Below are 24406 nucleotides of genomic sequence, written 5' to 3'. Positions count from 1 at the left end.
GGAGGGCGCTGGAGACCCAGATTCTTGGGTCAGACAAAGGAGAGGGTCGTGGGGGTCGCTGGGGGGGCTCCGGACTCCTGGGTCCTTGGGGACAAATACGAGGGAGGCTGGGGGAGGAAGGCACTGGGGTCCCGGACTGTTGGGTCCCCGGGTAGGGTGCGGGGTGGTGGGCGACTCCGGGTCCTATAGGACTGAACTGGAGCCCTCCCACTTCTTGTTCCTGTCCCTAGGGCTGGATCCCCAAGATCTTCAAGAAGAAGACGTGCACGACATTCATCGTTGACCCCACAGACTCGGGGTGAGGAACTCGCCCCAGGGACCGAGCCCAGAGCATCCCCGGAGCGTCCCCGGAGCGTCCCGGCCCACCGACCCCACTCACCTACCCCCCCCCCCACCCCCTTATGTCATTGCGGACACTCCCAAGGGCGTTCCCGGTGGCGCTCTCCCTCGGGGGAGGGTTTGGGTCCCTGTGGACGCTTCCAACTTCCCTTGCCTGGTCAGAGTCAGTGTTAAAGCCCCCAGGGCTTGGTTCTGTTTCTTTCCTTCCCTGCGTCTCCTCTTTGTGTCTCCTTGCCTCACTTTCTCCTTTGGCTGTTTCTGTTTCATTCATTCATTCATTCATTCATTCATCCATCCGTCCATCGGAGAAGCCTTCATTCAGTGCTCCCAAGGGAGCACAATTATCGGGAGCACGGGCCCTGCCAGGGTTCAAATGTCACCTGGGATTGGTGCTGTGTGGCTTTGGGTAAATCATTTCACCTTTCTGGGCCTCATCTGTCACCTGGACAGACAGACAGGCCGCCTCCTGAGTGGAGCATGTATTGTGAGGATTTAAACAAGTAAATGCTTGTGATGTTTCTGGAACAGTGCCCAGCACATGGTTTGCGCTGGAAAAGGCCTGCCATCCCCCCTGGAAGATAGCAGTCACCACCGTGCGCGGGGCCCCGTGCGCGGGCTCCGTGCGCGGGGCCACTTGTGTGAGTCCCGTGGGGTGTTTGCCTCCCTTGAGGAGCTCCCGGCTTTCAGTGACGGTCTTTCCATTGGGTTCTGGCCTGTGGTTGTTTTCAAGACAATCTTTGGGGCGTGGGAAATGTCAGCATTCCTAACGTTGAGTGTGCTGTGAACACATTAGCACAGTGTGGCTTGCGATTATGTATAAATAAACAGATCTACATTACTGGGGGGTGAGTGCTCTAAACCTTTCTGCTGATGGGGAGTGTGGCCAAGGCAGTTTCGGAACCTCTGGGCTGGTGGGAAGAGGACCAGAAGGCACGGAGACAGGAACTCGGCAAGACTGCAGCTGGCCCTGCGGGAGCCCCGAGGAGAGTCTGGCTAAGGCTGGGAGGGGACACAGGGTGTCACTGGTGGCTAGTGGAGGAGGAGGAGCCAAGGAGGTGGCATTTGAAGGATGAGTTGGAGTTTGACAGTTGAAGGCAGTATAGAGAGAAGAGGTGGGGTGGGGGGTGAAGGTGGTTCCAGGTATGGGGTGTGCAGCATGTGCGGTATGGCTGGAGAATGGAGCGAAGTTCAAGGTGCAGGAGGGCTCTGTGGCGGAGGGTGGGGCCGGACGGCTCTGGGCCTCACCGGCGGGGACCTTGGCCTGGGGGTGCTGGGGTGCTGTGGGAGGGGCGGGGTCAGCTCTGGGTGTGGAAAGACCCGCTGGGACTTGTGTCAGGTTGAATAAGAGTTCTGGAAGGCCCGGAAGAGGCTGGGCTAGGGTCTGGGTGGGACCAGAAGAGGCCTGAGCCAGGCCAGAGCTGTGGGGACACAAGGCTGGGACAGGGGCAGGAGATTGGGGACCGATGGATTTCAGTAGCAAGAGGCGAGTGAGAAGGGGGACGATGGCTCCTGGACCTCTGGTCTGGGACCTGGGAGACAGTGGGATTGTCCCTGAGATGGAGAATCCAGGAGGAGGAGGGGCTGTGCTGGTAATTCTAAGACTTGGTTTTTTTTGTTCGTTTTTGGTTTTTTTTTCACGGAAGAGTATTTTTTTTTTTTTTTTTAGAGAGAAAGAGTGGGAGAGGGGCCGAGGGAGAGGGAGACAGAGAATCCCAAGCAGGCTCGGAGCCTGACAGGGGGCCCGAACCCACGAATTGTGAGATCATGACCTGAGGCAAAATCAAGAGTCGCACGCTTAACCGCCTGAGCCCCCCAGGTGCCCCACGTGGAAGAGTATTTTTGAAAACCTGTCTCTGAACACCTGAAAACAAACATGCCACCTCAGGCCACCCCAGTTGCTAGCACATTCACAGGTTTTCCACCTCCTGCTTCTTTCCCTTGCGTTCCTTCCTTGGCCTCTGGGGGCATCGAGTTTGAGACCCAGGTTGGGAAGCCATGTGGCCCAGGGTTCTGGGAGGCACAGAGAGAGAGAGAGAGAGAGAGCGAAGGCCACGAATGATGCCGGGACAAGGCAGCGAGGGAAGGAGGGGTTCCCTGCCAAGGAAAGGAAAGGGTTTTTTAGACTCAGAGCCTTTTAGCAGTGACCAGTGCTATTTCATGATAGTCACCTGAGACCTGAATAGGGGCCATTGTATTTGGGGACATGTCGGTAATTGCTGATGTTATCAGGAACAGTTTCAGCTCTGGTGACTTCACAGAGGAAGAAAGGTAGGAGGTGAGAAGTGCAGAGAGGGAGTCTGCCAGTTCTGCTCACCAGAACTTTCTGCAACGGGGGCAGTGTTCCGAATCCATATCCAGTATGGCAGCCACTGGCCACATGTGGTTCCTGAGCACTGGAAACGTGGCCAGAGCTGAATTTTTAATTGTATTTAATTTTAATTTATTTAAATGTAAAGAGCCACCAGTCGGTTAAGTGTAGGACTGCTGATTTCGGTTCAGGTCATAATGTCACAGCTCATGAGTTCAAGCCCCATGTCCGGCCCTGCGCCGATAATACAGGTCCTGCTTGGGATTCTCTGTCTCCCTCTCTCTCTGCCCCTGCCCCACTTGTGCTGTCTCCCCCCACTCCAAAAATATATATAAATAAATAAACTTAAAACAATTATTTTAAAAAGGTGTAAAGAGCCACATGAGGCTATGGTCTACTGTATTAGACGGCTGAGGTTCTGGAACATTCCATGAAGGAGTTTTGCCTACAGGGCTAGTGGGAAGTAGATGGACGGTAATGAGGGGGTCCAGGGGTGGGGTTGAAATAGGTGAAAGGATCAAGAGGGTAAACTGAGGCATGCCGGGTCCCTGAAGGTAGACTCAGAAATGAAGAAGGATGTGTCCTTCACTGTAGTTCTCTGTGCCAGGAGTTGGGCTGAGTGTATTCTGTTCATCCTGTGTGGATTGATGGCCATCCTTTTATGTGTGGATTGGTCCTTAAGTCGAGGCTGGCTCCACTTAGGTAAATGCGGGTCTCTTCTGGAGTCAGGGACCGAAGACATTTAGATACATTTTCTTTTCTTTTCTTTCTTTCTTTCTTTTCTTTTCTTTTTTTTTTTTTTTTTTTTTAATTTATTTTTGAGAGATAGAGCATGAGCAGAGGAGGGGCAGAGAGAGAGGGAGACACCGAATCTGATGCAGGCTCCAGGCTCTGAGCTGTCAGCACAGAGCCGGACACGGAGCTTGAACTCACGGGCCGCGAGATAGGGACCTGAGCCGAAGTTGGACGCTCAACCGACTGAGCCACTCAGGCGCCCCTAGATACATTTTCAAGTAAATCCCTCATTCGCCAAACCCATGTCGCTTGCTCTTTAAAAGGCAGGTGCCAATCACTTGCTCATTTAAAGCAAAAAGCTTCATCCATGATTACCATAAATGGAAAAACTTCCATTTGCCACAAAGAGAAAGAAACAAGCAGGAAGAGACGACTACAATGAAAAGCAAAAAAAAAAGTATTTACCTTCTAACTGGATACTGTTGCCAGCCCAATTTTTGGAGCCCGAGGCCAGCTTCTCTGTTAAGGGGAAAAAAAAAAAAAAAAAGAGTAATGGGTCACAGCCAATAAACACCAGAGTGAGTTCAAAAAAATAAATATAAAGGGGGAAAAAAAGAGTAATGGGGTGCCTGGCTGGGTCAGCCGGTGGGTGGAACGTGGAGCTCTTGATCTCCCCGTGGTGAGTTCGACCTCCACGCTGGGTGTAGAGATCACTTAAATAAATAAATAAGCTTAGGAAAAAAAAAAAAAAAAGGTAACAAAGGGTTAGGCGTTAAAGATCTTCTAGCGCTCAGCTTAAGCCTCTCTCCTCGACGGGAATCAGGAGCACTGGAAAAGAAATGACTTTCTCGCTGTGTCATTCGAGGTTATTTAAAGCTCTGTGTGGCGTGTCCGTGGAGCGGTTTCTCCGCCTGAGTCTGGTAGGCAGCCCTCATTTCAGAAAACGCTGTGTTGTTTCCCTGACGCCTCATAATTCCACGGAGGAGGCTGTGTTACCGTTGTCTTTTGATTTGAGGAGGAAACGTGGGCTCAGAGAGGTGAAGCCCAAAGCCACGCAGCTGCCCCCCCCCCCCCCCCCCAAGTGCTCTCTGGATCGCTCTGAATTTTCCTTCTACTGATGGCCGCTTGCCCTTCTCCCTGCAGGTAGCTGTGAGGGTGGGACCCTGTGCTTGAACCACTGCGGCTTCTGTCTGGTGGGCAAGTGGCTCTGGCTGTTCTTCCGCCTCAGGGTCAGCATGGACCGTGGGGCTCTTCTGCAGGAAACTTTAATAAGAGTCCCGGGGGACACCCCTGGGGTTCATGGTCCCCCATCCCCCTCCTCCCCAGAGGAAACTTGTGCCAGTGCGGGCGTCCCCGGAGTGTCCACCCGTCAGTGGCTGTGGAGGATGCATTTGGGGCAGCCGTGGTGACCGTGTGGGACAGTGACTTGCACACCACAGAGAAGCCGACGGATGCCTACGGGGACCTAGATTTCCTGGGCGCAGGCCGCAAGGCCAGCAATGTGAGGCTTGCCTGTCTGGGCGGGGCTGGGGTCCGGGAGCGGAAGCTGCATGCCTTGGGGGTTCTCAGAGTTAGAGTCTGGGGGTGCCGCAGCTGAACGCTGTGTCTCCCCATTTCCCATCCCTGTCTTCGCTTCTTCCTGGATCTCTCTCCCTCCACCCCTGTCTGTCTTTTCTAAATCATCCTCCCTCTCTCTGGGTCTCTGTCCCTCTCCACTCCCCCCCCCCCCCCCCCAATCTCTGTTCTCTGGGTCTCTGTCCCTTTCTCTGTTTCTGTGCCTTTCTCTCTGGGTTTCTGTCCCCTCCTCTGTCTCTGCCCCTTTCCCCGTGTCCCCTCCTCCTGTGTGTCCACAGTTCCTCCGGCTCTCTGACCGCACGGATCCAGCTACAGTTTACAATCTGGTCACGCGCACGTGGGGCTTCCGGGCCCCGAACCTGGTGGTGTCAGTGTTGGGGGGGTCAGGGGGCCGCGTCCTCCAGACCTGGCTGCAGGACCTGCTGCGACGCGGGCTGGTGCGGGCTGCCCAGAGCACAGGTGACTGAGGCTGGGTGGCCGCTGCCCATCCCCCCCCCCCCCCCCCCCCCATCGCTGGCATGCAGTCTCCCCGCGGCTCTGCATGGGTTTTTGTCTCACTCTCTCTGTCTCTCCACACCTGTGTCTCTGGACCTCACCATCACTCTCCGTGTCTCCCTGTAGGGGCCTGGATTGTCACCGGGGGGCTGCACAGGGGCATTGGCCGGCACGTTGGTGTGGCTGTTCGAGACCACCAGACAGCCAGCACCGGGGGCACCAAGGTGGTGGCCATGGGCGTGGCCCCCTGGGGTGTGGTTCGGAATAGAGAGCTCCTCACCAACCCCAAGGTGGGACCCAGGGTCTTGGAAGAGGAGGGGGCTGGGAATCCTGGGTCTGAGGGGGGAGGGGCTGGTGTCTGTCCTCCTGGTCCTGATGGAGAAACGCTCTGGTCTGGCCCCTCGCCCCCCCCCCCCCCCGCCACCCCCTCCCCCCAGGGCTCATTCCCTGCGAGGTATCCGTGGCGCGGTGAGCCGGACGACGGGGTCCAATTTCCGCTCGATTACAACTACTCGGCCTTCTTTTTGGTGGATGACGGCACCCATGGCCGCCTGGGCGGTGAGAACCGCTTCCGCTTGCGCTTCGAGTCCTATGTCGCCCAGCAGAAGACGGGCGTGGGAGGTGAGTGGCTGTTTCCACTCGGGACAGCGGCCCGAGGCTCCCGATCCCAGTGGTCCAGTCTGGTTGAGGTTTGGGGATTGAGGGACCGAGGAATTACCTCTGGTCAAGCGTCTTGTCCGATTATTTGCTCTGTTTTGAAAAATCTTTATCTCGAAATGTAAGCTACACAAGAGTGGATGGCTCGGGGGGAGGTTTTACACTGACCCCGCGTGGGCAGCCTGCACCCAGATCAAGAAATTACTGGCCCCCAGAAGCCTTCTCCCTCCTGCACCCGAGGGTCACCCGGTCCTGCCCTTAGGGCGTGGAATGGTTCTGACCCTGTTTATGCTTCCTGTGCATAGATTCCACCATCTGTACGTTTTGGAGTCTGGCTTGTGATAATATTATTTCTGTGAGATTCACCCATATCATTGCAGGAGTTGTAGTCTGCAAATAACCCATGGGTCAAAGAAGCCAGGAAATATTTTCAACTGCATGATAAAAAACATATCACATATCAGCACTTTGGGGATGCAGCTAAAGCAGTATCTAGAGGGAAATTTGTAGCTTTAAAATGCATAAATCGAAAAAAGAAGAGGGGCACCTGGGTGGCTCAGTTGGTTAAGCATCCAACTCTTGGTTTCAGCTCAGGTCATGATCTCATGGTTTGTGGGTTCGGGCCCCACATCGGGCTCTGTGCTGATGGCACGGAGCCTGCTTGGGATTCTGTCTCCCTCTCTCTCTGCTGCTCCCCTGCTCGCTCTCTATCTATCTCTCTCTCAAAAATAAATAAATAAACATTAAAAAAAGTTTTTGAAAAAAAAAAGAAGAAACACTGAACATCAAGAGTTTAAGGCTCCAATTGAGAAAAACAAACAAACAAACAAACAAACAAAACTTAGAGGGGCCCCTGGCTGGCTCAGTCAGTAGAACCTTGGGCTCCTGATTTCCAGGTTGTGAGATTGAACCCCACGTTGGGTGTAGAGATTACTTAAAAGTAAAATCTTTCAAAAAAATTAAATGAACAGACCCCTAGACCCAGAATAGCAAATCAAACCTGGGAAAAGTAGAAGCAAGGAAATAATAAACACAAGGGCGGAAATCAATAAAATAGGGAAAGGGACACCTGGGCGGCTCACTCAGTTAAGTGTGGGACTCTTGATTTTGGCTCAGGTCACGATCTTATAGTTTGTGAGATGGAGCCCCGCGTCGGTCTCGCATTGACAGTGCACAGCTTGCTTGGGATTCTCTCTCCTTCTCTCTCTCTGCCTCTCCCCTGCATTTGCACCATCTGTAAATAAATAAATAAGTAAATAAATAAATAAATAAATAAATAAATAAAATAGGAACAAATGTGCAGTGGAGAAAATCAACTAAACCAAAAGCTGTTTCTTTGTAAACATTTTTTATCTTTTAAAAAGTATCCACGGAATGCCTGGCTGGCTCAGTTGGTGGAGCAGAAGGCTCTTGATCTCCGGGTTGTGGCCTCCAGCCCCATGTTGGGTGTAGAGATTACTTCAGAACAAAATTAATCTTTTTTTTTTTTAATGTTTATTTATTTTTTTTTTTTGAGATTTTTTTTTTTTTTTTTTTTTTTTTTTTTTGACAGAGAGAGACAGAGCATGAACGGGGGAGGGGCAGAGAGAGAGGGAGACACAGAATCGGAAACAGGCTCCAGGTTCCGAGCTGTCAGCACAGAACCCACAGAGCCCGACGCGGGGCTCGAACTCACGGACCGCGAGATCGTGACCTGGCTGAAGTCGGCCGCTTAACCGACTGCGCCACCCAGGCGCCCCTTTAATGTTTATTTTTGAGAGAGAGAGAGACAGAGCATGAGAGGGGAGGGGCAGAGAGAGAGGGAGACACAGAATCGGAGGCAGGCTCCAGGCTCTGAGCTGTCAGCACAGAACCTGATGCGGGGCTGGAACCCATGACCCGCGAGATCATGACATGAGCCGAAGTCTGACGCTTAACCGACTGAGCCACCCAGGCGCCCCAATTTATCTTTTTTTTTTTTTAACTTCCCTCTCAAAATAAATAAACATTAAAAAAAGAAATAATTTCTTAAAACAATATTTATTTATTTGGAGTGGAGTTTCCAGTTTTCTGAGAGTATAAACCATGTTTTCTTCCAATAGATCCCTTTGTCTTTTCCAGCTCGAAAAAATACGAGTTTGTACTACAGTTTTACTTTCTTGCGTTATTACATTGGCTCAATACTCGTGTATGAGTGGGAATAGGAGTAATGTTGTCTTGTTCGTTATTTTAATGGGAATAGAGTTAGTAGAAAACTATCCGAGATGATTTTGCTGTTGGGCTTTGGGAAAGGTCTTTATTGTATTTAGGTAGTCCTTTCTTGGGCACCTGGGTGGCTCAGTTGGTCAAGTGTACAACTTCCGCTCAGGTCATGATCTCAAGGTTTGTGAGCTTGAGCCCCGCACGGAGCTCACAGCTGTCAGCTTGGAGCCTGTTTTGGATCCTCCCTCTCTGTGCACCTCCCCCGCTTACGCTCTCTCTCAAAAATAAATAAAAACATTTAGACAGTCCTCTCTTTCTTTTCTTTTTCTTTTCTTTTTTTTTTTTTAACGTTTATTGTTGAGAGACAGAGAGACACAAAATGTGAGCAGGGGAGGGGTAAAGAGAGGGGGAGACATAGAATCTGAAGTAGGCTCCAGGCTCTGAGCTGTCAGCACAGAGCCCAATGCGGGGCTTGAACTCACAAAACTGTGAGATCATGACCTGAGCCAAAGTTGGATGCTTAATCGACTGAGCCATCCAGACGCCCCTAAAGATCATATTTTTAAGTAGTCTCTACACTCAACATGGGGGTCAAACTCAGACCCTGAGATCAAGAGCCTCTTGCTTTACTGACTGAGCCAGCCAGGTGTCCCTAGATAGGCCTTTCTGTTCCTTATTTCCTTCGTCTTTTGTTTGAACTTCATCCTTTCCTGGCTCCTGGGCCATTAACCAATGATAGGAGTGACTCATACCATAAATACCTGCCTCAGTCAGGAGTCCAGGAGTCCAGGCCACCAGCCCCTACGCCCCTGGCAAGCCGAAATTGACTGCCCCTCCCAACGTGCTCAAAGATACGACAATTCCCGTGAGCCTCAGGACACAGGATTACACAGAAGCCATGTTTGTCCCGGGGACTCATGGGAAACGTGGTTCTTTCCCATCCCCGGCACAGGCTGATAGGAGTTGACCAAGCTTCCGGCTTCCTCTCTCCTCAGGGACTGGAATTGACATCCCCGTCCTCCTCCTCCTGATCAATGGTGATGAGAAGACACTAAAGGTATAGGGGCCCGTGGGGCCCCTGGGGGCCTCAGTCGCTTGAGCAGCCGACTCTTGATTTTGGCTCAGGTCACAATCTCACGGTCATGAGATCGAGCCCTGCATCAGGCTCTGTGCTGAGCATTGGAGCCTACTTGAGATTCTTCCTCTCTGTCTCCGGCTTGCACTCTCTTGCTCTAAATCAATAAATCAATAATACAGGTGTGGGGGCCCAGACACCTGGGTCTAAGTGGGGGCCCTGACTCCTGGCTCCTGAGACTTGGGGAGGGGGGAGGAGGCTGGGGATCTGGACTCCGGGTGGGGCGAACACCCGCCTTCCCACACCTGACTGTCCCCCTTTGTCCTGTAGCGGATAGAGAATGCCACCCAGGCTCAGCTCCCCTGCCTGCTGGTGGCTGGGTCTGGGGGAGCTGCAGACTGCCTGGCGGAGATTCTGGAAGACACTCTGGCTCCAGGGAGAGGGGGCAGCAGGCCAGGTGAAGTCCAAGATCGGATTAGGCGTTTCTTCCCCAAAGGGGACCCTGAGGTCCTGCAGGCCCAGGTATGATACTGGGGGCCCAACTCTGGATCCTGAGATGGGAGGGAGCTCCTGGGTCTTGAGAAATGAGAATGCTGAGGACTTGGAGCCCTGGATTTCAGGGAAGAGGGGAATGGAGGCCCAGACTCATGGATTTGGGGAGGAGAGGCCTGGGGGCCCAGCCTCCCAGGTTCTGGGGGGTGAAGGGTGCTGGCACCTAGACTACCAGGCCCTAGAGGGGAACGGTCTCCTGTGACCGTGGACAGGGCCCGGGTGGAGTCGGGCTGGGAGTTACAGAAGGTGGTATTCTTCAGGTGGAGAGGATCATGACCCGGAAGGAGCTGCTGACAGTCTATTCATCTGAGGATGGCCCTGAGGAATTTGAGACCATTGTTTTGAGGGCCCTTGTCAAAGGTGAGCCTTGGACCCCCAAACTCTTCCCTTCTCTCCGCTCGACTTTGGACCCCTTTCCCGCCCAGGGCACTTTACCCATCGTCTCGAATCTACGTTGGGCTCCTTTTTATCTCTTTCCTTTTATTATTCCCCTTGGCAGTGTTTCTTGGGGCCTTGCCTGGTGTCATTTGGACAGTTTTCCAAGAGACTTTTCGTTATGTGCCAACGTTGCTTTCTTTCTGTTGGATCCACGAGTGCCCGCGTCCATCTATCTTTCATCCATCCAACCATCCGTCCATCCGCCCATCCATTCTCCCACTCTCCTTTTCTTCCTTTCCTACGTGGCTCCAATCTGTTTCAAGCAGCGAAGGGTAGGGGAGTCAGAGAAGAACCAGAACGCTGCTTCCTGCTGAGAAATTCCCAGTATTTCACTATTAGAATGAATGGCGAAAACCGAGGGTGGGAGCTTAATGGCTACCTGGTAGAGGCTGGGCTGGGGATCATTTATTCACTCAGCAAACACCACCTTAGGGTCCAGAGATCAAAGCAGACCCATTTCCTGCTCTCAAGGACCCCAGATCCTACGAGGGTTGTCCCGACACAACCTTAAGTAAAATTTAGGACCAAAGCGTAGGGGAGGAACCACTGTCAGTAAAGAGACAAGGAGGAGGTATTTAAGTGGGCCTTGAAGGGCTCGTAGAATCTGGACTGAGTAAGATGGGGAAGTGGGATAAATAAATGGTAAGGAGGAGGGCGACTGGGTGGCTCAGTCGGTTGAGCGTCTGACTTCTGCTCAGGTTACGATCCCATGGCTTGTGAGTTCGAGTCCCACGTCGGGCTCTCTGCTGTCCACGCAGAGCCTACTTCGGATCCTCTGTTCCTCTCTTGCCCTGCCCCTCCCCAGCTTGCGCTCTCTCAAAAAGAAACATTAAAAAAAAAAAATGGTAGCGTGGGAGGGTCGTTTTTGGTGTCAGAAATGTTATAGGGGAAACACTCCCATAGATAAAAACTCCCGAGAGGCATAGTGTCAATTTATAATTCGTTCTCAGCCCCAGGCCCCCACCCCAGGTGTATCTGTCATGTTCTGGGATGTGACGGAAAGAGCAGTTACTCTTTTAAAAAAATATATATATTTTTGAGAGGGAGAGATTGGAGCAGAGAGAGAGGGAGACAGAATCCCAAGCAAGCTCTGCACGGTCAGGGGTGAGCTCGATGCGGGGCTCGTCACAAACCCTGAGATCGTGACCTGAGCTGAAATCAAGAGTCGGATGCTTAACTGACAGGAGCAGTTACCTTTGACTTTGGAGTCAGATAAAGCTGAATTGGAATACCAGTTTGGCCCCTGCCTTTCTGTGTGACCTTGAGAAAGGGACTACCCTCCTCTGAGCCTCAGTTTCTCTCTCTCTGAAAAACGGAGATAATACCTTGCAGGAGTGTTGTGAGCCCCAGGGACAGCTCATGAACAATGCCTGGTTCCCATGGGCGGGCCAATAAATGGGAGCTCTTCTTCTCCTTCTTCTTTTAATTTTTTTAATGTTTATTTATTTTTGAGAGAGAGACATGGTGCAAGTGGGGGAGGGGCAAAGAGAGAGAGAGACATAGAATCCAAAGCAGGCTCCAGGCTCTGATCTCTCAGCACAGAGCCCGAGGTGGGGCTCGAACTCACAGCCGGGAGATCATGACCTGAGCCAAAGTCAGAAGCTTAACCGCCTGAGCCCCTGGGGGGGTCCCTACATGGGAGCTCTTCTTAATATAATTCCATTTCTCATAGGGACACATTCTTTTTTTTTTTTTTTTTAATTTTTTTAATGTTTATTTTTGAGACAGAGGGAGACAGAGCGCGAGTGGGGGAGGGGCAGAGGGAGAGGGAGACACAGAATCCGAAACAGGCTCCGGGCTCTGAGCTGTCAGCACAGAGCCCCACGCGGGGCTCGGACCCACGAACTGTGAGGTCATGGCCTGAGCCGAAGTCGGACGCTTAACCGACTGAGCCACCCAGGCGCCCCTCATGGGGACACATTCTTAAATGGAGAATGGCAATCAGTGAGCAAGTCTGATTCACCTCACAGAAGTTGACTCCCAGCCTCCTGGGAGAAAAGAGGGCGGCTCTGTACAAGAGGTGTGTTGACAGTGTTGGCTGAAGGGGTGCAAGTGATCCCCCTCTGCTGGGGAAATTGGAGATGGCCCGGCGGACTGGGTGATAGCAGATGGATGGGGTTTCAGCGGGTGTGGAAGGAAGCATGTTCCTTAAAGACCATGGGATGAGCCTGGGCTGAGCAGTTAGCATACATTTTGCCCGTGATCCTCCATTCTTGCCCGCAGGGGGTGGGGGAGGGGGGGCTAGGGCCAGAGGGTCAGGGGGCTAGAGAGGTGGGGCTTGGGGATATGAACGGAAGCGGGGGCAGGCACAGCGAATCGGGGTGGGGGGGGCCTGCCTCATCCACTGGGTGGACAAAGAGGGGCCCTCCCTGAGATGCCGAACCCAGGGAAGGTGGGTTCTGGGGAAAGACGCTGAGCTCCACAGGGGGACATGATGAACCTGAAGGGCTGTGAGTGGGGGGAGGTCCAGGTGATCACTGGGGAGACGTGATTAGGCAGAATATAAAGCGAGATATTACAAATCTTTTTTTTTTCCTTCTCTGGAAGCTGTGAGGAAACTAGGGGAGGTTTATTTATTTATTTTTTATTTTTTATTAAAAAAAATTTTTTTTAACGTTTATTTATTTTTGAGACACAGAGACAGACCATGAACGGGGGAGGGTCAGAGAGAGAGAGGGAGACACAGAATCTGAAACAGGCTCCAGGCTCTGAGCCGTCAGCACAGAGCCCCGCGCGGGGCTCGAACTCACGAACCGCAAGATCATGACCTGAGCTGAAGTCGGACGCTTAACCGACTGAGCCACCCAGGCGCCCCGAGTTTTATTTATTTTTAATTCAAAATTTTTAACTGTATTTATTTTGAGAGAGCGCGCGAGCCAGCAGGGAAGGAGCAGAGAGGGGAGGAGAGAGAGGATCCCAAGCAGGCTCTGAGCGGTCAGCGGTGAGCCAGAGGCAGGGCTGGAGCTCACAAACTGTGAGATCATGACCTGAGCCGAAGTCAGGGGCTTAACCGACGGAGCCACCCGGGCGTCCCCAAAGCGGGGAACCATTATCATCCCCATTTTATAGATGAGGAAACTGAGGCTCCCAAGGTCCAGTGGCTTTCCTGAGAAGACACTCAGTTGGTGCCGGCGGAGCTGGGATCGAATCCCAGGTCTGCCTGCTTCGGCCCATTGCTCATCGGCCCCCCCCACTAGATTACACCCCCTCCTTCCACCATACCCACTTTGGGAACCACCAAAATGTGATGAAAGTCCCTCCTTTGTTTTGGAAATCGACGTGGAGCGAGCAGAGGGAGAAGGAAAAACGAACTCCATGGCACAGGGGCTCTGAGGCCCAGCCGTGTCTAGACTTGCCTGACTTCTTGGCACCACTGGCTGCCTCACCTTCCAGGCTCTCGTTGACTGCATCGGTTTGGATCCATGAATTGTTGGACCCAAGTTTTGCTCTTCCTCGTCTCCCACCCCCACCCCAGTGATCTCCAGGGTCTCCCAGAGCCCTTTTCATGTTTGGATATTTTTTCCAATCTCATTTTCTGCTACTCGTTTTTCTTCTCTGTCTTCTCACAAATACCCTTAAGTTTCAGGAAATCAGAGTGACTCACTTTTGCCATCACATCCTGTGTTTTCCTGCACACAGACCTTTGCTTGGGCTGCTCCCTGCTGCCTTGAAGTTTCTTTCCTCATCTTAGACGCACACCTCCGAATCCTGCCTGTCTTTCAAAAGCCCTACCTCAGTGCCCATCCTCTAGGAGGCCCCCTTGGATCGCCCCACACCTCCGCGAGCGTAGCCTCCCCCCCCTCACCATTCCCTTTGAGGGTAGTTTTGTGGTTCCTGGACACATTTCTCTGGAATGATCTCCTTCAAGGCAGAGGCTGTATGGGGTTTCTCTCTCTATCCCACCCACTGCCTGGTCCATAACCTACCTCAATAAATGTTAAATGGATAAATGATTTCCTTTCCTTCTTGTTGAGGACTCTAGACCACTGGTCTGCGCATGACCTCATGCTTGCAATAGCCTGACTTCTTAAAGACCCCAGGCTGTACCCGACAACATCCCCTTTTTATGGGGTTTAAATGTCAGGTATCCCCCACAGAAGCAAAACAGACACTCATCTGAAGTCCCCCCCCCCATTTCTTGCCCCCCCCCCCCCTCTTTCAGCCTGTGGGAGCTCTGAAGCTTCAGCTTACCTGGACGAATTGCGTTTGGCTGTGGCTTGGAACCGCGTGGACATTGCCCAGAGTGAACTCTTCCGGGGGGACATTGAATGGCGGGTGAGGGGGCGGAGCGGGGGGGTGGTGGTGGCAGCGGCTGTGGATCCTGACAAGGAGGATGCACTCTCCTCCCTCCCTGACTTCTTCCACATCTGACTCGCCCTTGCATTATGGCCTGTCCAGCCTTCTCTTAATTGTCCATCTGTTCCCGTCTTGTTTCCACTATCCCCATCCACCCATCCACCCACCCACCCACCCACCCACCTACCCATCCGTGGTGCACTCTTGGCTCTGTACCCCATCTCTTGTCCTTAACGTCTGCCCTCCGCGAGCCTTCTGTCTTCTGTCCTCTTCTCTTACCCCATCAATCCTCGCCCTGCCAGTCCTTCCACCTGGAAGCCTCCCTCATGGACGCCCTCCTGAACGACCGGCCCGAGTTCGTGCGCTTGCTCATCTCCCACGGCCTTAGCGTGGGCCACTTCCTGACCCCGACGCGCCTGACCCAGCTTTACAGCGCCGCGCCCGCCAACTCGCTCATCCGCAGCCTTCTGGAGCAGGCGTCCCACGGCGCAGGCACCAAAACCCCAGCCCTTACACCCTCTGGGGAGCCTCGACCCCCTGACGTGGGGCAGGTGCTGCGGCTGCTGCTGGGGGAGACGTGCGCGCCCAGGTACAGCGCCGGGGGCGTCGTGGATCCCCACCGGGGCCAAGGCTGCCAGGAGAGCGTAAGGACCGAGCGGGGCCAGGCTGCGCGGGGAGGAGGTGCCGAAGGACCTGAGGGCGGGGCCGGGGAGGGGTGTGTGCCTGGACGGGGGGTGGAGCTGATGGCTGGGGGCGGGGTCAGGGAGGGCCAGCCCTCACCACGCCTCCCTCGCCTGCAGAAGTGCCTGCTGAAGGACAAGGCCCCGTCGGAACTCACGCTGGACGCCGTCCTCGGGCAGGCCCCCTGGACTGACCTGCTCCTCTGGGCACTGCTCCTGAACAGGGCTCAGATGGCCCTGTACTTCTGGGAGATGGTGAGTGCTGACGTGATCTCTGATTCTACTTTTCTCTGTGTCCCGCCCTGTCCTTTATTTCTACTGGACCCCAGTGCCTGGCTCCTGACGTCACCCCCACCCCACCCCCGTTCGCCATTCCTGATAGATGACGCCCTCCCCTGCTTCTCCACCCGCCCCACCCCCCGATATCACGCCTTTCTCCTGACTTGTCGTTTCCATCAGCAATATATACTGGACGGTTTCCCTTGTCCACACACGGGACTCCGCCTCATTCTCTCGGAATGGTTACCTCCAAGGGGAAGTTAGAAGGTTATCTGGTAGCCGAGGGGGAGTCATTTAAACATAGTTACACCTGGAAAATCGAGATGCATCGTGGTAGTGGCCATGTCGAAGGGGACAAAACCCGAAGCAAGGACACCAGATAAGAAGGTCAATCTGGAGGCCTCCAGGCAGCCAAGATGAGGGCCTGGACCAAAACAGGTGGGATGGAGGTGTTGGGACCCATTTGAGAAGCTTGAAAATTTTTTAAAAAAGAAAGAAAGAAAAAGAGTCGGAGGGTTTGAGTAGGATCTAAGATTGAGCCTACTTTTATAGCACAGAAATATCTTAACAGGACTTCTTCAGCCTTGGGTTGTTTTCAGCGCATCAGGCCATGGCTTAAATATAGAATGAAAAAAAATATGTTTTTTTAATGTTTGTGTTTGAGAGAGAAAGAGACAGCACAAGCAGGGGAGGGGCAGAGAGAGGGAGAGAGAGGGAGACACAGAATCTGAAGCAGGCTCAGGCTCTGAGCTGTCAGCGCAGAGCCTGACGCGGGGCTCAGACTCACAAACCATGAGATCATGACTTGAGCTGAAGTCGGACGCTCAACCGACTGAGCCACCCAGGGGCCCTTAGATTTCTTTTTTCATTGAGATCAATCAAATTCATCTAATATAAAATTCACCATTGGAACCACTTAAAACTGCATAATTCAGTAGCCTTTAGTAGGCTCACAGTGTTGGTGGAACCTCTAGTCCCAGGACGTTTTCATCATCCCAGAAGGAAACCCCAAACCCATTTAACACTCGCTCCCCATTCCCTCCTCCCCCAGCCCCTGGCAATGACTAATCTGCTCCCGGTCTCTATGGACCTGCCCATTCTGGATACTTTATAGAAATGGAATCATCTCGGGGCGCCTGGGTGGCTCAGTCGGTTAAGCGTCCAACTTCGGCTCAGGTCATTATCTCGCGGTCCATGAGTTCGAGCCCCGCGTCGGGCTCCGTGCCGACAGCTCGGAGCCTGGAGCCTGCTTCAGATTCTGTGTCTCCCTCTCTCTCTGACCCTCCCCTGTTCAGGCTCTGTCTCTCTCTGCCTCAAAAATAAATAAACATTAAAAAAAATTTTTTTAAAGAAATGGAATCATCTCAGATGTGGCTTTTTTGCACTTGACTTCTTACGCTTAGTATAGTGTTTTTGTGGGTCATCCGGGTTGTAGGTATAGGCGTGCTTCCTTCTATTTTGCATCTGAATGATATGCCCTTGTATGGATACGCCACGTTTTGTTTATCCATTCATCTCTTGCTGGTCGCATGGGTTGTTTTGACTTTTTTGGCTGTTGTGAATAATAGTGCTATGAACACTGGTGTGGAAATACCTGCTCGGGTCCCTCCTTCCCGTTGTTTTGCGTATATACTGAGGACTCCAATTGCTGGATCATATAGTAATTCTGGGTTAAATTTTTTGAGGCACTGCCGTTCTATTTTCCATAGTGGCCGCACCATTTTCTATTCCCGCCAGCAGTGTGCAGGGGTTCCAATCTCTCCACATCTCCACCACCCCTGTTATTTTCTGGTTGTTTGTTTGTTTGTTTGTTTGTTTGTTTTTTATAACTGCCATCCTAATGTGGTTTCAATTTGTGTTTCCTTAATGATTAATGACACGGAGCATCTTTTCATGGGCTTATTGACCATCTGTTTATCCTTGGAGAAATGTCTATTCAAGTCCTTTGTCCATTTTATAAATTGGTTTGTTTATCTTGTTGTTGTTGAATTGTACGAGTTCTTTATATGCTCTGGATATCAATCCCGTATCAGGCATATGACTTGCAGATATTTTCTCTCTTGCTGTGGGTTGCCTTTTCATTCTGTTGATGGTGGTCTTTGATTCACAAAAGTTTTAAATTTTGACTAAGTCCAACTTGTCTGTCTTTTTTCTTTGTTTTCGCTTTTGGTGTCATATCTAAGTAACTATCGCTAAATCCAAGGCCATGAAGTTTTATCCCTGTGTTATCTTCTGAGGGTTTTATGGTTTTGTAATTATATGAACTATAACTATTTAATCCTACACGTTAGTCTTACTGAGATTCCCCATGTGTGATCAGTCACTTCTCCTTTGCTGATCTTACGAGTCTCTGGTTTTGGCTTTTGACAATTTGATTAAAATGTTTTTCAACGTGAACCTCTTTGAATTTATCCTACTTCGAGTTCCTTGCTCTCGCATGTACAGATTCATGTCTTTCATCAAAATTTGGGGAGTTTTACTCCATTATATCTTGAGATATTCTTTCTAGCCATTTCTCACGGTCCTTTCCCTTTGGGACTCCTATTATACATATATTGGTGTGGTTGATAGTGTCCCACGGGTCTTTTAGGTTCCGTTTATTTGTCTTCATTCTTGTTTCTTTCTGCACCCCAAACCGGATCGTCTCAATTGATCTGTCTTCAAGTTCATGCGTTCTTTCTTCTGTCTCCTCAAAGCTACTGTTGAGCCCTTCTAGTGAATTTTTCATTTCACTTACTGCACTTTCTAGCTCCAGAATTATTACCTTTGTTTTTGTTTTTTGTTTTTTTCTGGTAATTTCTGTCTTTTTATTCCTATTCTCTAGTAAGACATCCTTCTCTTGGCTTTCTTGAGTTTTTGTCCATGATTTCCTTTAGCTCTTTGAGCACATTTAAGGCAATTAATTTAAAGCCTTTGTCTAGTAAGTCTGGTTGGTGTCTTAGCTTCTGCAGGGACGGTTTCTGTTTCTTTTTTTCCCCTGATACTGTGCCATACTTTCTTGTTTCTTTGCCTGCCTCATTGTTTTGTTTTGTTTTGTTTTAACTGGGCATTTTGAATAATATAGTGTGGCCGCTCTGGAAGTCAGCTCACCCCCTCCCTTCAGGGTGCGTTGTGGTTTGTTGTGTTGATGGTGGTGGTGTTTGTTCAGTGACTTTTCTAAGCTCTTTTGTAAAGTCTTTATTCTTTGTCACGTGTGGCCCCTGAAGTCCCTGTTCTGTTAGGTTAGTGGCCCGCTAGTGACTTGACAGAGAAATCCTTAAATGCCCAGGGCCTGGGAGGGGGGGAGGGGGGAGGGGCCTGACACTCCTGGTTTGCAGATTGGCTCTGTGTTGGAGCTGTCTTTCTTTTTCTTTTTAAAATTTTTAATGTTTATTTATTTATTTTTTTTTTTTTAATTTTTTTTTTTCAACGTTTTTTATTTATTTTTGGGACAGAGAGACAGAGCATGAATGGGGGAGGGGCAGAGAGAGAGGGAGACACAGAATCGGAAACAGGCTCCAGGCTCCGAGCCATCAGCCCAGAGCCTGACGCGGGGCTCGAACTCACGGACCGCGAGATCGTGACCTGGCTGAAGTCGGACGCTTAACCGACTGTGCCACCCAGGCGCCCCTAATGTTTATTTTTGAGAGAGAAAGAAAGAGCGCAGGGGAGGGGCAGAGAAAGAGGGAGAGAGAGAGATTCCCAAGCAGGCTCTGCGCCATCAGCACAGAGCCCGATGTGGGGCTCGAACTCACAAACCCCGAGATGGTGACCTGAGCCGAAACCAAGAGTCAGACACTCACCTGGCTGAGCCACGCAGACACCCCTGGAGCTGTCTTTCGACACTCAGGCAGGCTGTTTGCCATTTTGCCTTAGCCTTCACTTCCTGCTTTTGCTGAGACAAAAGGTCAGCAAGAGGTGAAAAGTTAGGGTTTTCTCGAATCTCTTCTGAGCCTGGACCATCTCAGTCATGCATGTAGCCTTCTAGATTCCCTGATACACGTAGGAACTCCTCAAACCCTTATTCCTTCAACTCTCCTCCCCACCCCAGCCGCTTCCCTCCCCAGCTGCTGAGTATATTTATCTTTTGTTCGCCTTGACTGTTATTTTTTGCCTCAGGCGGCTGAGGCTAATCTATTTGTCCTTAAATGCTTTCTGACACCGCCCGGAAGCCATTTCTGGTTGGGGGAAGCCCCAAGAACCTTGAGACGAACGCAGGCCCTTGAGCTGTTCCTTCAGATAGCCACCAGCTAAATCCACACGTGCACACAACCACAATTATTTAAGGAGAAGATCTGAATCTCCCTCTGGTACCAACAGCTTGCACCGGGAACAGGCCGCCCTTGAGCCGGGGTGTTGACAGTGGTAGTTAAAATGTCACAGCGCTCTTTTACCCAAACTTGGTGTTTTCTTTCTTCATTGAACTTTCTCCTATTTGTTGTAAGTTTTATAGTCCGGTCTTGGACTCTGAGAAAGTTGGTTCTGACAGTTTTTGCCAGCTTATTTGTTGCTTTTTTGGAGAGACAGAGTTTTGAAATTCCGTACTCTGCCAGTTTAGGGGACATTTCTTCCAACTGCTGCTTGACCTGTCTGTAACCTCTGAGGTCATTCGAACTCTACCCCAGCCCCGGTCCCTGAACTATCTGACTTTTTTTTTTTTTTTTTTTTTTAGTTTATTTATTTATTTTGAGAGAGAGCTCGCATGCACGAACTGAGAGAAACAGGGAGAGAATCCCAAGCGGGCTCCGTGCTGTCAGCACAGAGCCTGATGTGAGGTTTGATCTCACGAAGTGTGAGATCATGACCTGAGCCTAAATCAAGATTCGGATGTTTAACCCACTGAGCCACCCAGGTGCCCCTGAACTTCCTGACTTTTGACATTTTCACCTGATGCCCAGATTCACCTACAAACATTGCTTCAATCTTGGCCTCTGATGACCCTGGTTAATTTCTCACTTCTGGCTCTGTCCTCTCCCTTGACCACAGGCTTCCCCCTCCACCACCTTCCGTGAGCCTCTCTAAACTCTGACCCTATCTGGGGTGGCTCAGTCCCTTAAGAATCCGACTTCAGCTCAGGTCATGATCTCACGGTGTGTGAGCTCCCGCCCCGCCTCGGGCTCTGTGCTGACAGCTCAGAGCCCGGAGCCTGCTTCGGATTCTGTGTCTCCCTCTCTCCACCCCTCCCGCGCTCGTGCTCTGTCTCTCTGTGTCTCAAAACTAATAAATAAAACATTGAAAAACAAATAAAAATAAACTGTGACCCGTATCCATGACCCCTCTCTCTGTCTCTTCAGGGCTCCAACGCCGTGGCCTCGGCTCTCGGGGCCTGTTTGCTGCTCCGCGTGCTGGCACGCCTGGAGTCTGAGGCGGAGGAGGCGGCCCGGAGGAAGGACCTGGCGGCCAAGTTTGAGGGCCTGGGTGTTGGTGCGTCAGGCACGCGGGCGTGGGGGCGGGGACAGGGAGCTGCCTTGAGGGGTGTGTGCATCCCCCCCACTCCTCCTCTCACAGCCCGGCACCTTCCCCTTCAGTCCCCTCCTCCTTCCCCGCACACCGCGCCCTCGCTCCTTCTCTTCCCTCATTTATGTCTCCCGCCCCCAGACCTTTTCGGGGAGTGCTACCGCAGCAGCGAGAAACGGGCCGCTCGCCTACTGCTCCGCCGCTGCCCGCTCTGGGGGGATGCCACCTGCCTGCAGCTTGCCATGCAGGCCGACGCCCGTGCCTTCTTTGCCCAGGATGGGGTCCAGGTGAGCCCCTGAGGTGCCGGCATCCTCAACAGCTCCCACCTGGACTTTGGGATGTAGGGAGGATAAGCCCCTGCCACTGCCGGCAGCGAATGGACTTGACCGGCCTCCCTCTGGGAGACCACCCACCCTCCAGAAATTCTCCGCCCTCTCCCAGAAGGGCTGCTCCTCCCAGAAGAAGCCCCACCCCCTGCCACGGGAAAGCCAACCTTCCCACAGCAAAGCCCACCCTCCTAAAAAGCTCCCTCCGCCATAGGGAAATTCCTGGTGACTTTAGGAAGTCCCCTCTGGCACACAGGAAGTCCTCCCCACTCCCATGGGAAGTCTCACTCCTCCCAAAGGAAGCCCTGCCTCGTCCACAGGAAGTCCTTCCCACTCCCACAGGAAGTCTCACTCCTCCCAAAGGAAGCCCTGCCTCGTCCACAAGAAGGCCTTCCTGCTTCCTTGGAGAGGTCCTCAGTTCCAGGTTTCAGCAATTAGAATGACCTCTCTGGACAGTTGCCTAGTGTTTTGGACAGAGATGAACTCTGGTTTAGGAATCCCACCCTTCCCCCCCCGGGAAATCCTCTCCTTTGGGAAGCCCTGCTTGGCTCACGGTCGCCCCCATCCTGACCATCCTGACGTTTTAAAACCTTTCCCAGGGGCGCCTGGGTGGCTCAGTCGGTTAAGTGTCCGACTTCGGCTCAGGTCACGATCTCGCGGTCCGGGAGTTCGAGCCCCCCGTCAGGCTCTGGGCTGATGGCTCAGAGCCTGGAGCCTGCTTCCGATTCTGTGTCTCCCTCTCTCTCTGCCCCTCCCCCGTTCATGCTCTGTCTCTCTGTCTCAAAAATAAATAAACGTTAAAAAAAAAATTAAAAAAAACCTTTCCCAATATCAATCTAAAGCTGAACAGGGGTGGGGCACCTGGCTGCCTCAGTGACTCTTGATCTCAGGCTCAGGGTGGTAAGTTCAAGCCCCAATGTCGGGCATAAAGCTTACTTAGAAAAAAAAAAAAAACAAAACAAACAAACAAACAAAAACACCTGACAGGGGCTCAGAGAATCCCACCCTCAGTACAGGAAGTCTGCCCACCCCAACCGGAAGTCCTGTCCTCCCTTGTCCGGAAGGATTTGTCTGGCATTTCAAGTAGTTACCCAGAGCCCTTTGCTTTGAATGGTGGTGACACTCGTGAGTTCCAGCTTGGGTCTCTTCCTTAACCTCTCCGTGCCCCATCTGTGCAAAGGGAGAAAATACTAGTTAGTACCTGTTCTCCTGGGGGGGGGGGGGGGGGAGGGGAGGGGGTTGGTGAGAGTTCAGTGATCTCATCTATGTAAAATGCTTCACCTGGTATCTAGCATATTGTGTTAATAAATGTTGGTTTTGGAACTCTACCCGCTAAAACCTGGGACAGGTCCTCCTCCCCTTTGACCCTCCCCCCCCCAAAAAAAAAAAAAAAGTTGCGGCCGCCATATTGGGCCCTTGCTCTGTGTGCTGCAGCTGTTGCCCAGTTCTTCCCTGGGGTCTTTGGAAAGGGGCTGTGGGGAGATTCAGGCTCTTAACCCTCCTCACACCCCACAGTCTCTGCTGACACAGAAGTGGTGGGGGGAGATGGACAGCACCACTCCCATCTGGGCCCTGGTTCTCGCCTTCTTTTGCCCCCCACTCATCTACACCAACCTCATCACCTTCAGGTCAGTCCCTGGGGTCCGACTGGTGGGGGGGGGGGTGGTGCTCAGTTTGCCCTTCCTGCTCACATCTGGCTGCCTCCCCACTTGGTCTGTCCGGTGCTTCCCCTCCCCGTTCGCTCTCTTTCCCTCCCCAAGACTGGGGGCGTGTCTGGGAGGTGAGCTTCGGGGGGAGGGGGGGGCTCTGCAGTGTCTTTGGGGAACGGTTCCTCTGGAGAACCTCCGGCTGTGGCTTGGGGGGGAAGATCCCTTTGGAGTGAGTCTAGGAAAGTTCCTCGCTGTCTCCCTGCCAATGTCTCTGGGGGAAGAAGCTTGGGTCTGTGTCTGGAGAATTCCTCCTCCGCTTGCCCCGTCCCCGTTCCTCACTCTGCGTTTTCCTCCATGCCAGGAAGCCGGAGGAGGAGTCCACACAGAAGGACCTGGCCTTTGACGTGGATCGGGGCGTCAACGGGGAAGGCCCCGTGGGGTGAGTGGAGCCCCAGCACCGTGTGAGGGGGGGGCACCCTGGGCAGCTTCAGGAGCCCCAGGCGCTGAGAGCAAAGCCAGAGGGCAGAGGCGGAGCTTCTGGGGGTAATGGCTTCATGAAGCCGTTGACGATACCGAGGAAGTGTCCCAAATGCCACGCTCGGCTTGCGTCAAGCTTTGGTTCTGCCGCGAAGTTTGGAAGCCAGTTTGCCTCATGCTACACATACTTCCAACTCCATGTAGCGAGTGGAATCAGCTGGATTTGGTTCATTCAGGGCATCCTTCATCGTTTTTTGGTTTTTTTTGTTTGTTTGTTTGTTTTCTGACTCCAGGGCCATTGCCCTGAAGCTCTGTGCTGTGGTACCCGGGCCTAAGCAAACGGTCTACCAAACTCCTGATGATGCCACAGAGTGGAGGTGCTGAGGGACTTGGCGGTGGGTCAAGCAGACCTGGGTTCAAACCTTGACTTTGACCTTGGAAGTGACTTCACCCCGAGCCCCAGGTTTCTTTTCTGTTAAATGAAGGTGCATGGAAGGTTGTACCCGTGTCAGCTCAGGTTGGGCAGTGCTGCATAAGAAAACATCCCAGGGGCGCCTGGGTGGCTCAGTTGGTCAAGCGGCTGACTCCGGATTTCGGCTCAGGTCACGATCTCACGGTTTGTGAGATCAAGCCCCGGGTTGGGCTCTGTGCCGACAGCGTGGCGCCTGCTTAGAATTCTCTCTCTCTCTCTGTCCCTCCCTCGCTCGCACGCTCGCGTGCATGCTCTCTCTCTCTCGAAATAAATAAGTAAACTTTAAAAAAAAAAAAAAAAGAATGTTCCGGTCTTTAAAAGACGGAAAAGAAAACACCCTAAACTCTCAGCGACTGGCCACAAGCAACGCTCCCTTCTCACGCTCCTTTTCTGGGTTGTCTGTGTCGTGCCTCCAATATGGCTTCCACCTGGGGGG

The 24406-nt window shown here is 52.3% G+C and overlaps 2 protein-coding genes across 5 annotated transcripts in view; both read left to right on the top strand.

Annotated features, from left to right (window-relative positions):
* Positions 1 to 6004, top strand: part of PPFIA3 (PTPRF interacting protein alpha 3) — a 34435-nt gene extending 28431 nt beyond the window's left edge. The window contains exons 30-31 of one of the 3 annotated variants that reach the window (XR_009256218.1): positions 231 to 298; positions 5890 to 6004. The gene's annotated coding sequence lies outside the window, so the exon portion shown is untranslated. Of the gene's footprint in view, positions 1 to 230; positions 1178 to 5235; positions 5351 to 5889 lie in introns of those variants that run through there. The other 2 variants (XR_009256217.1, XM_058709263.1) reach the window with 2 other exon arrangements.
* The window catches only part of TRPM4 (transient receptor potential cation channel subfamily M member 4), a 41366-nt gene that overhangs the window by 1347 nt on the left and 15613 nt on the right, over positions 1 to 24406 (top strand). Inside the window, exons 2-16 of one of the 2 annotated variants that reach the window (XM_058709259.1) lie at positions 231 to 298; positions 4709 to 4883; positions 5236 to 5416; positions 5579 to 5742; positions 5890 to 6073; positions 9286 to 9347; positions 9696 to 9887; positions 10178 to 10277; positions 14518 to 14630; positions 14954 to 15295; positions 15452 to 15586; positions 20884 to 21013; positions 21188 to 21333; positions 22888 to 23000; positions 23383 to 23460. In XM_058709259.1, the coding sequence (XP_058565242.1) occupies positions 231 to 298; positions 4709 to 4883; positions 5236 to 5416; positions 5579 to 5742; positions 5890 to 6073; positions 9286 to 9347; positions 9696 to 9887; positions 10178 to 10277; positions 14518 to 14630; positions 14954 to 15295; positions 15452 to 15586; positions 20884 to 21013; positions 21188 to 21333; positions 22888 to 23000; positions 23383 to 23460 (2183 nt within the window). The remainder of the gene's footprint in view (positions 1 to 230; positions 299 to 4708; positions 4884 to 5235; positions 5417 to 5578; positions 5743 to 5889; positions 6074 to 9285; positions 9348 to 9695; positions 9888 to 10177; positions 10278 to 14517; positions 14631 to 14953; positions 15296 to 15451; positions 15587 to 20883; positions 21014 to 21187; positions 21334 to 22887; positions 23001 to 23382; positions 23461 to 24406) is intronic. The other variant, XM_058709260.1, reaches the window with a different exon arrangement.

The sequence above is a fragment of the Neofelis nebulosa genome, chromosome 17 (assembly GCF_028018385.1).
Source record: "Neofelis nebulosa isolate mNeoNeb1 chromosome 17, mNeoNeb1.pri, whole genome shotgun sequence".
NCBI classification, from domain to species: domain Eukaryota; kingdom Metazoa; phylum Chordata; class Mammalia; order Carnivora; family Felidae; genus Neofelis; species Neofelis nebulosa.
This window is presented reverse-complemented; position numbering and strand designations above follow the sequence as displayed.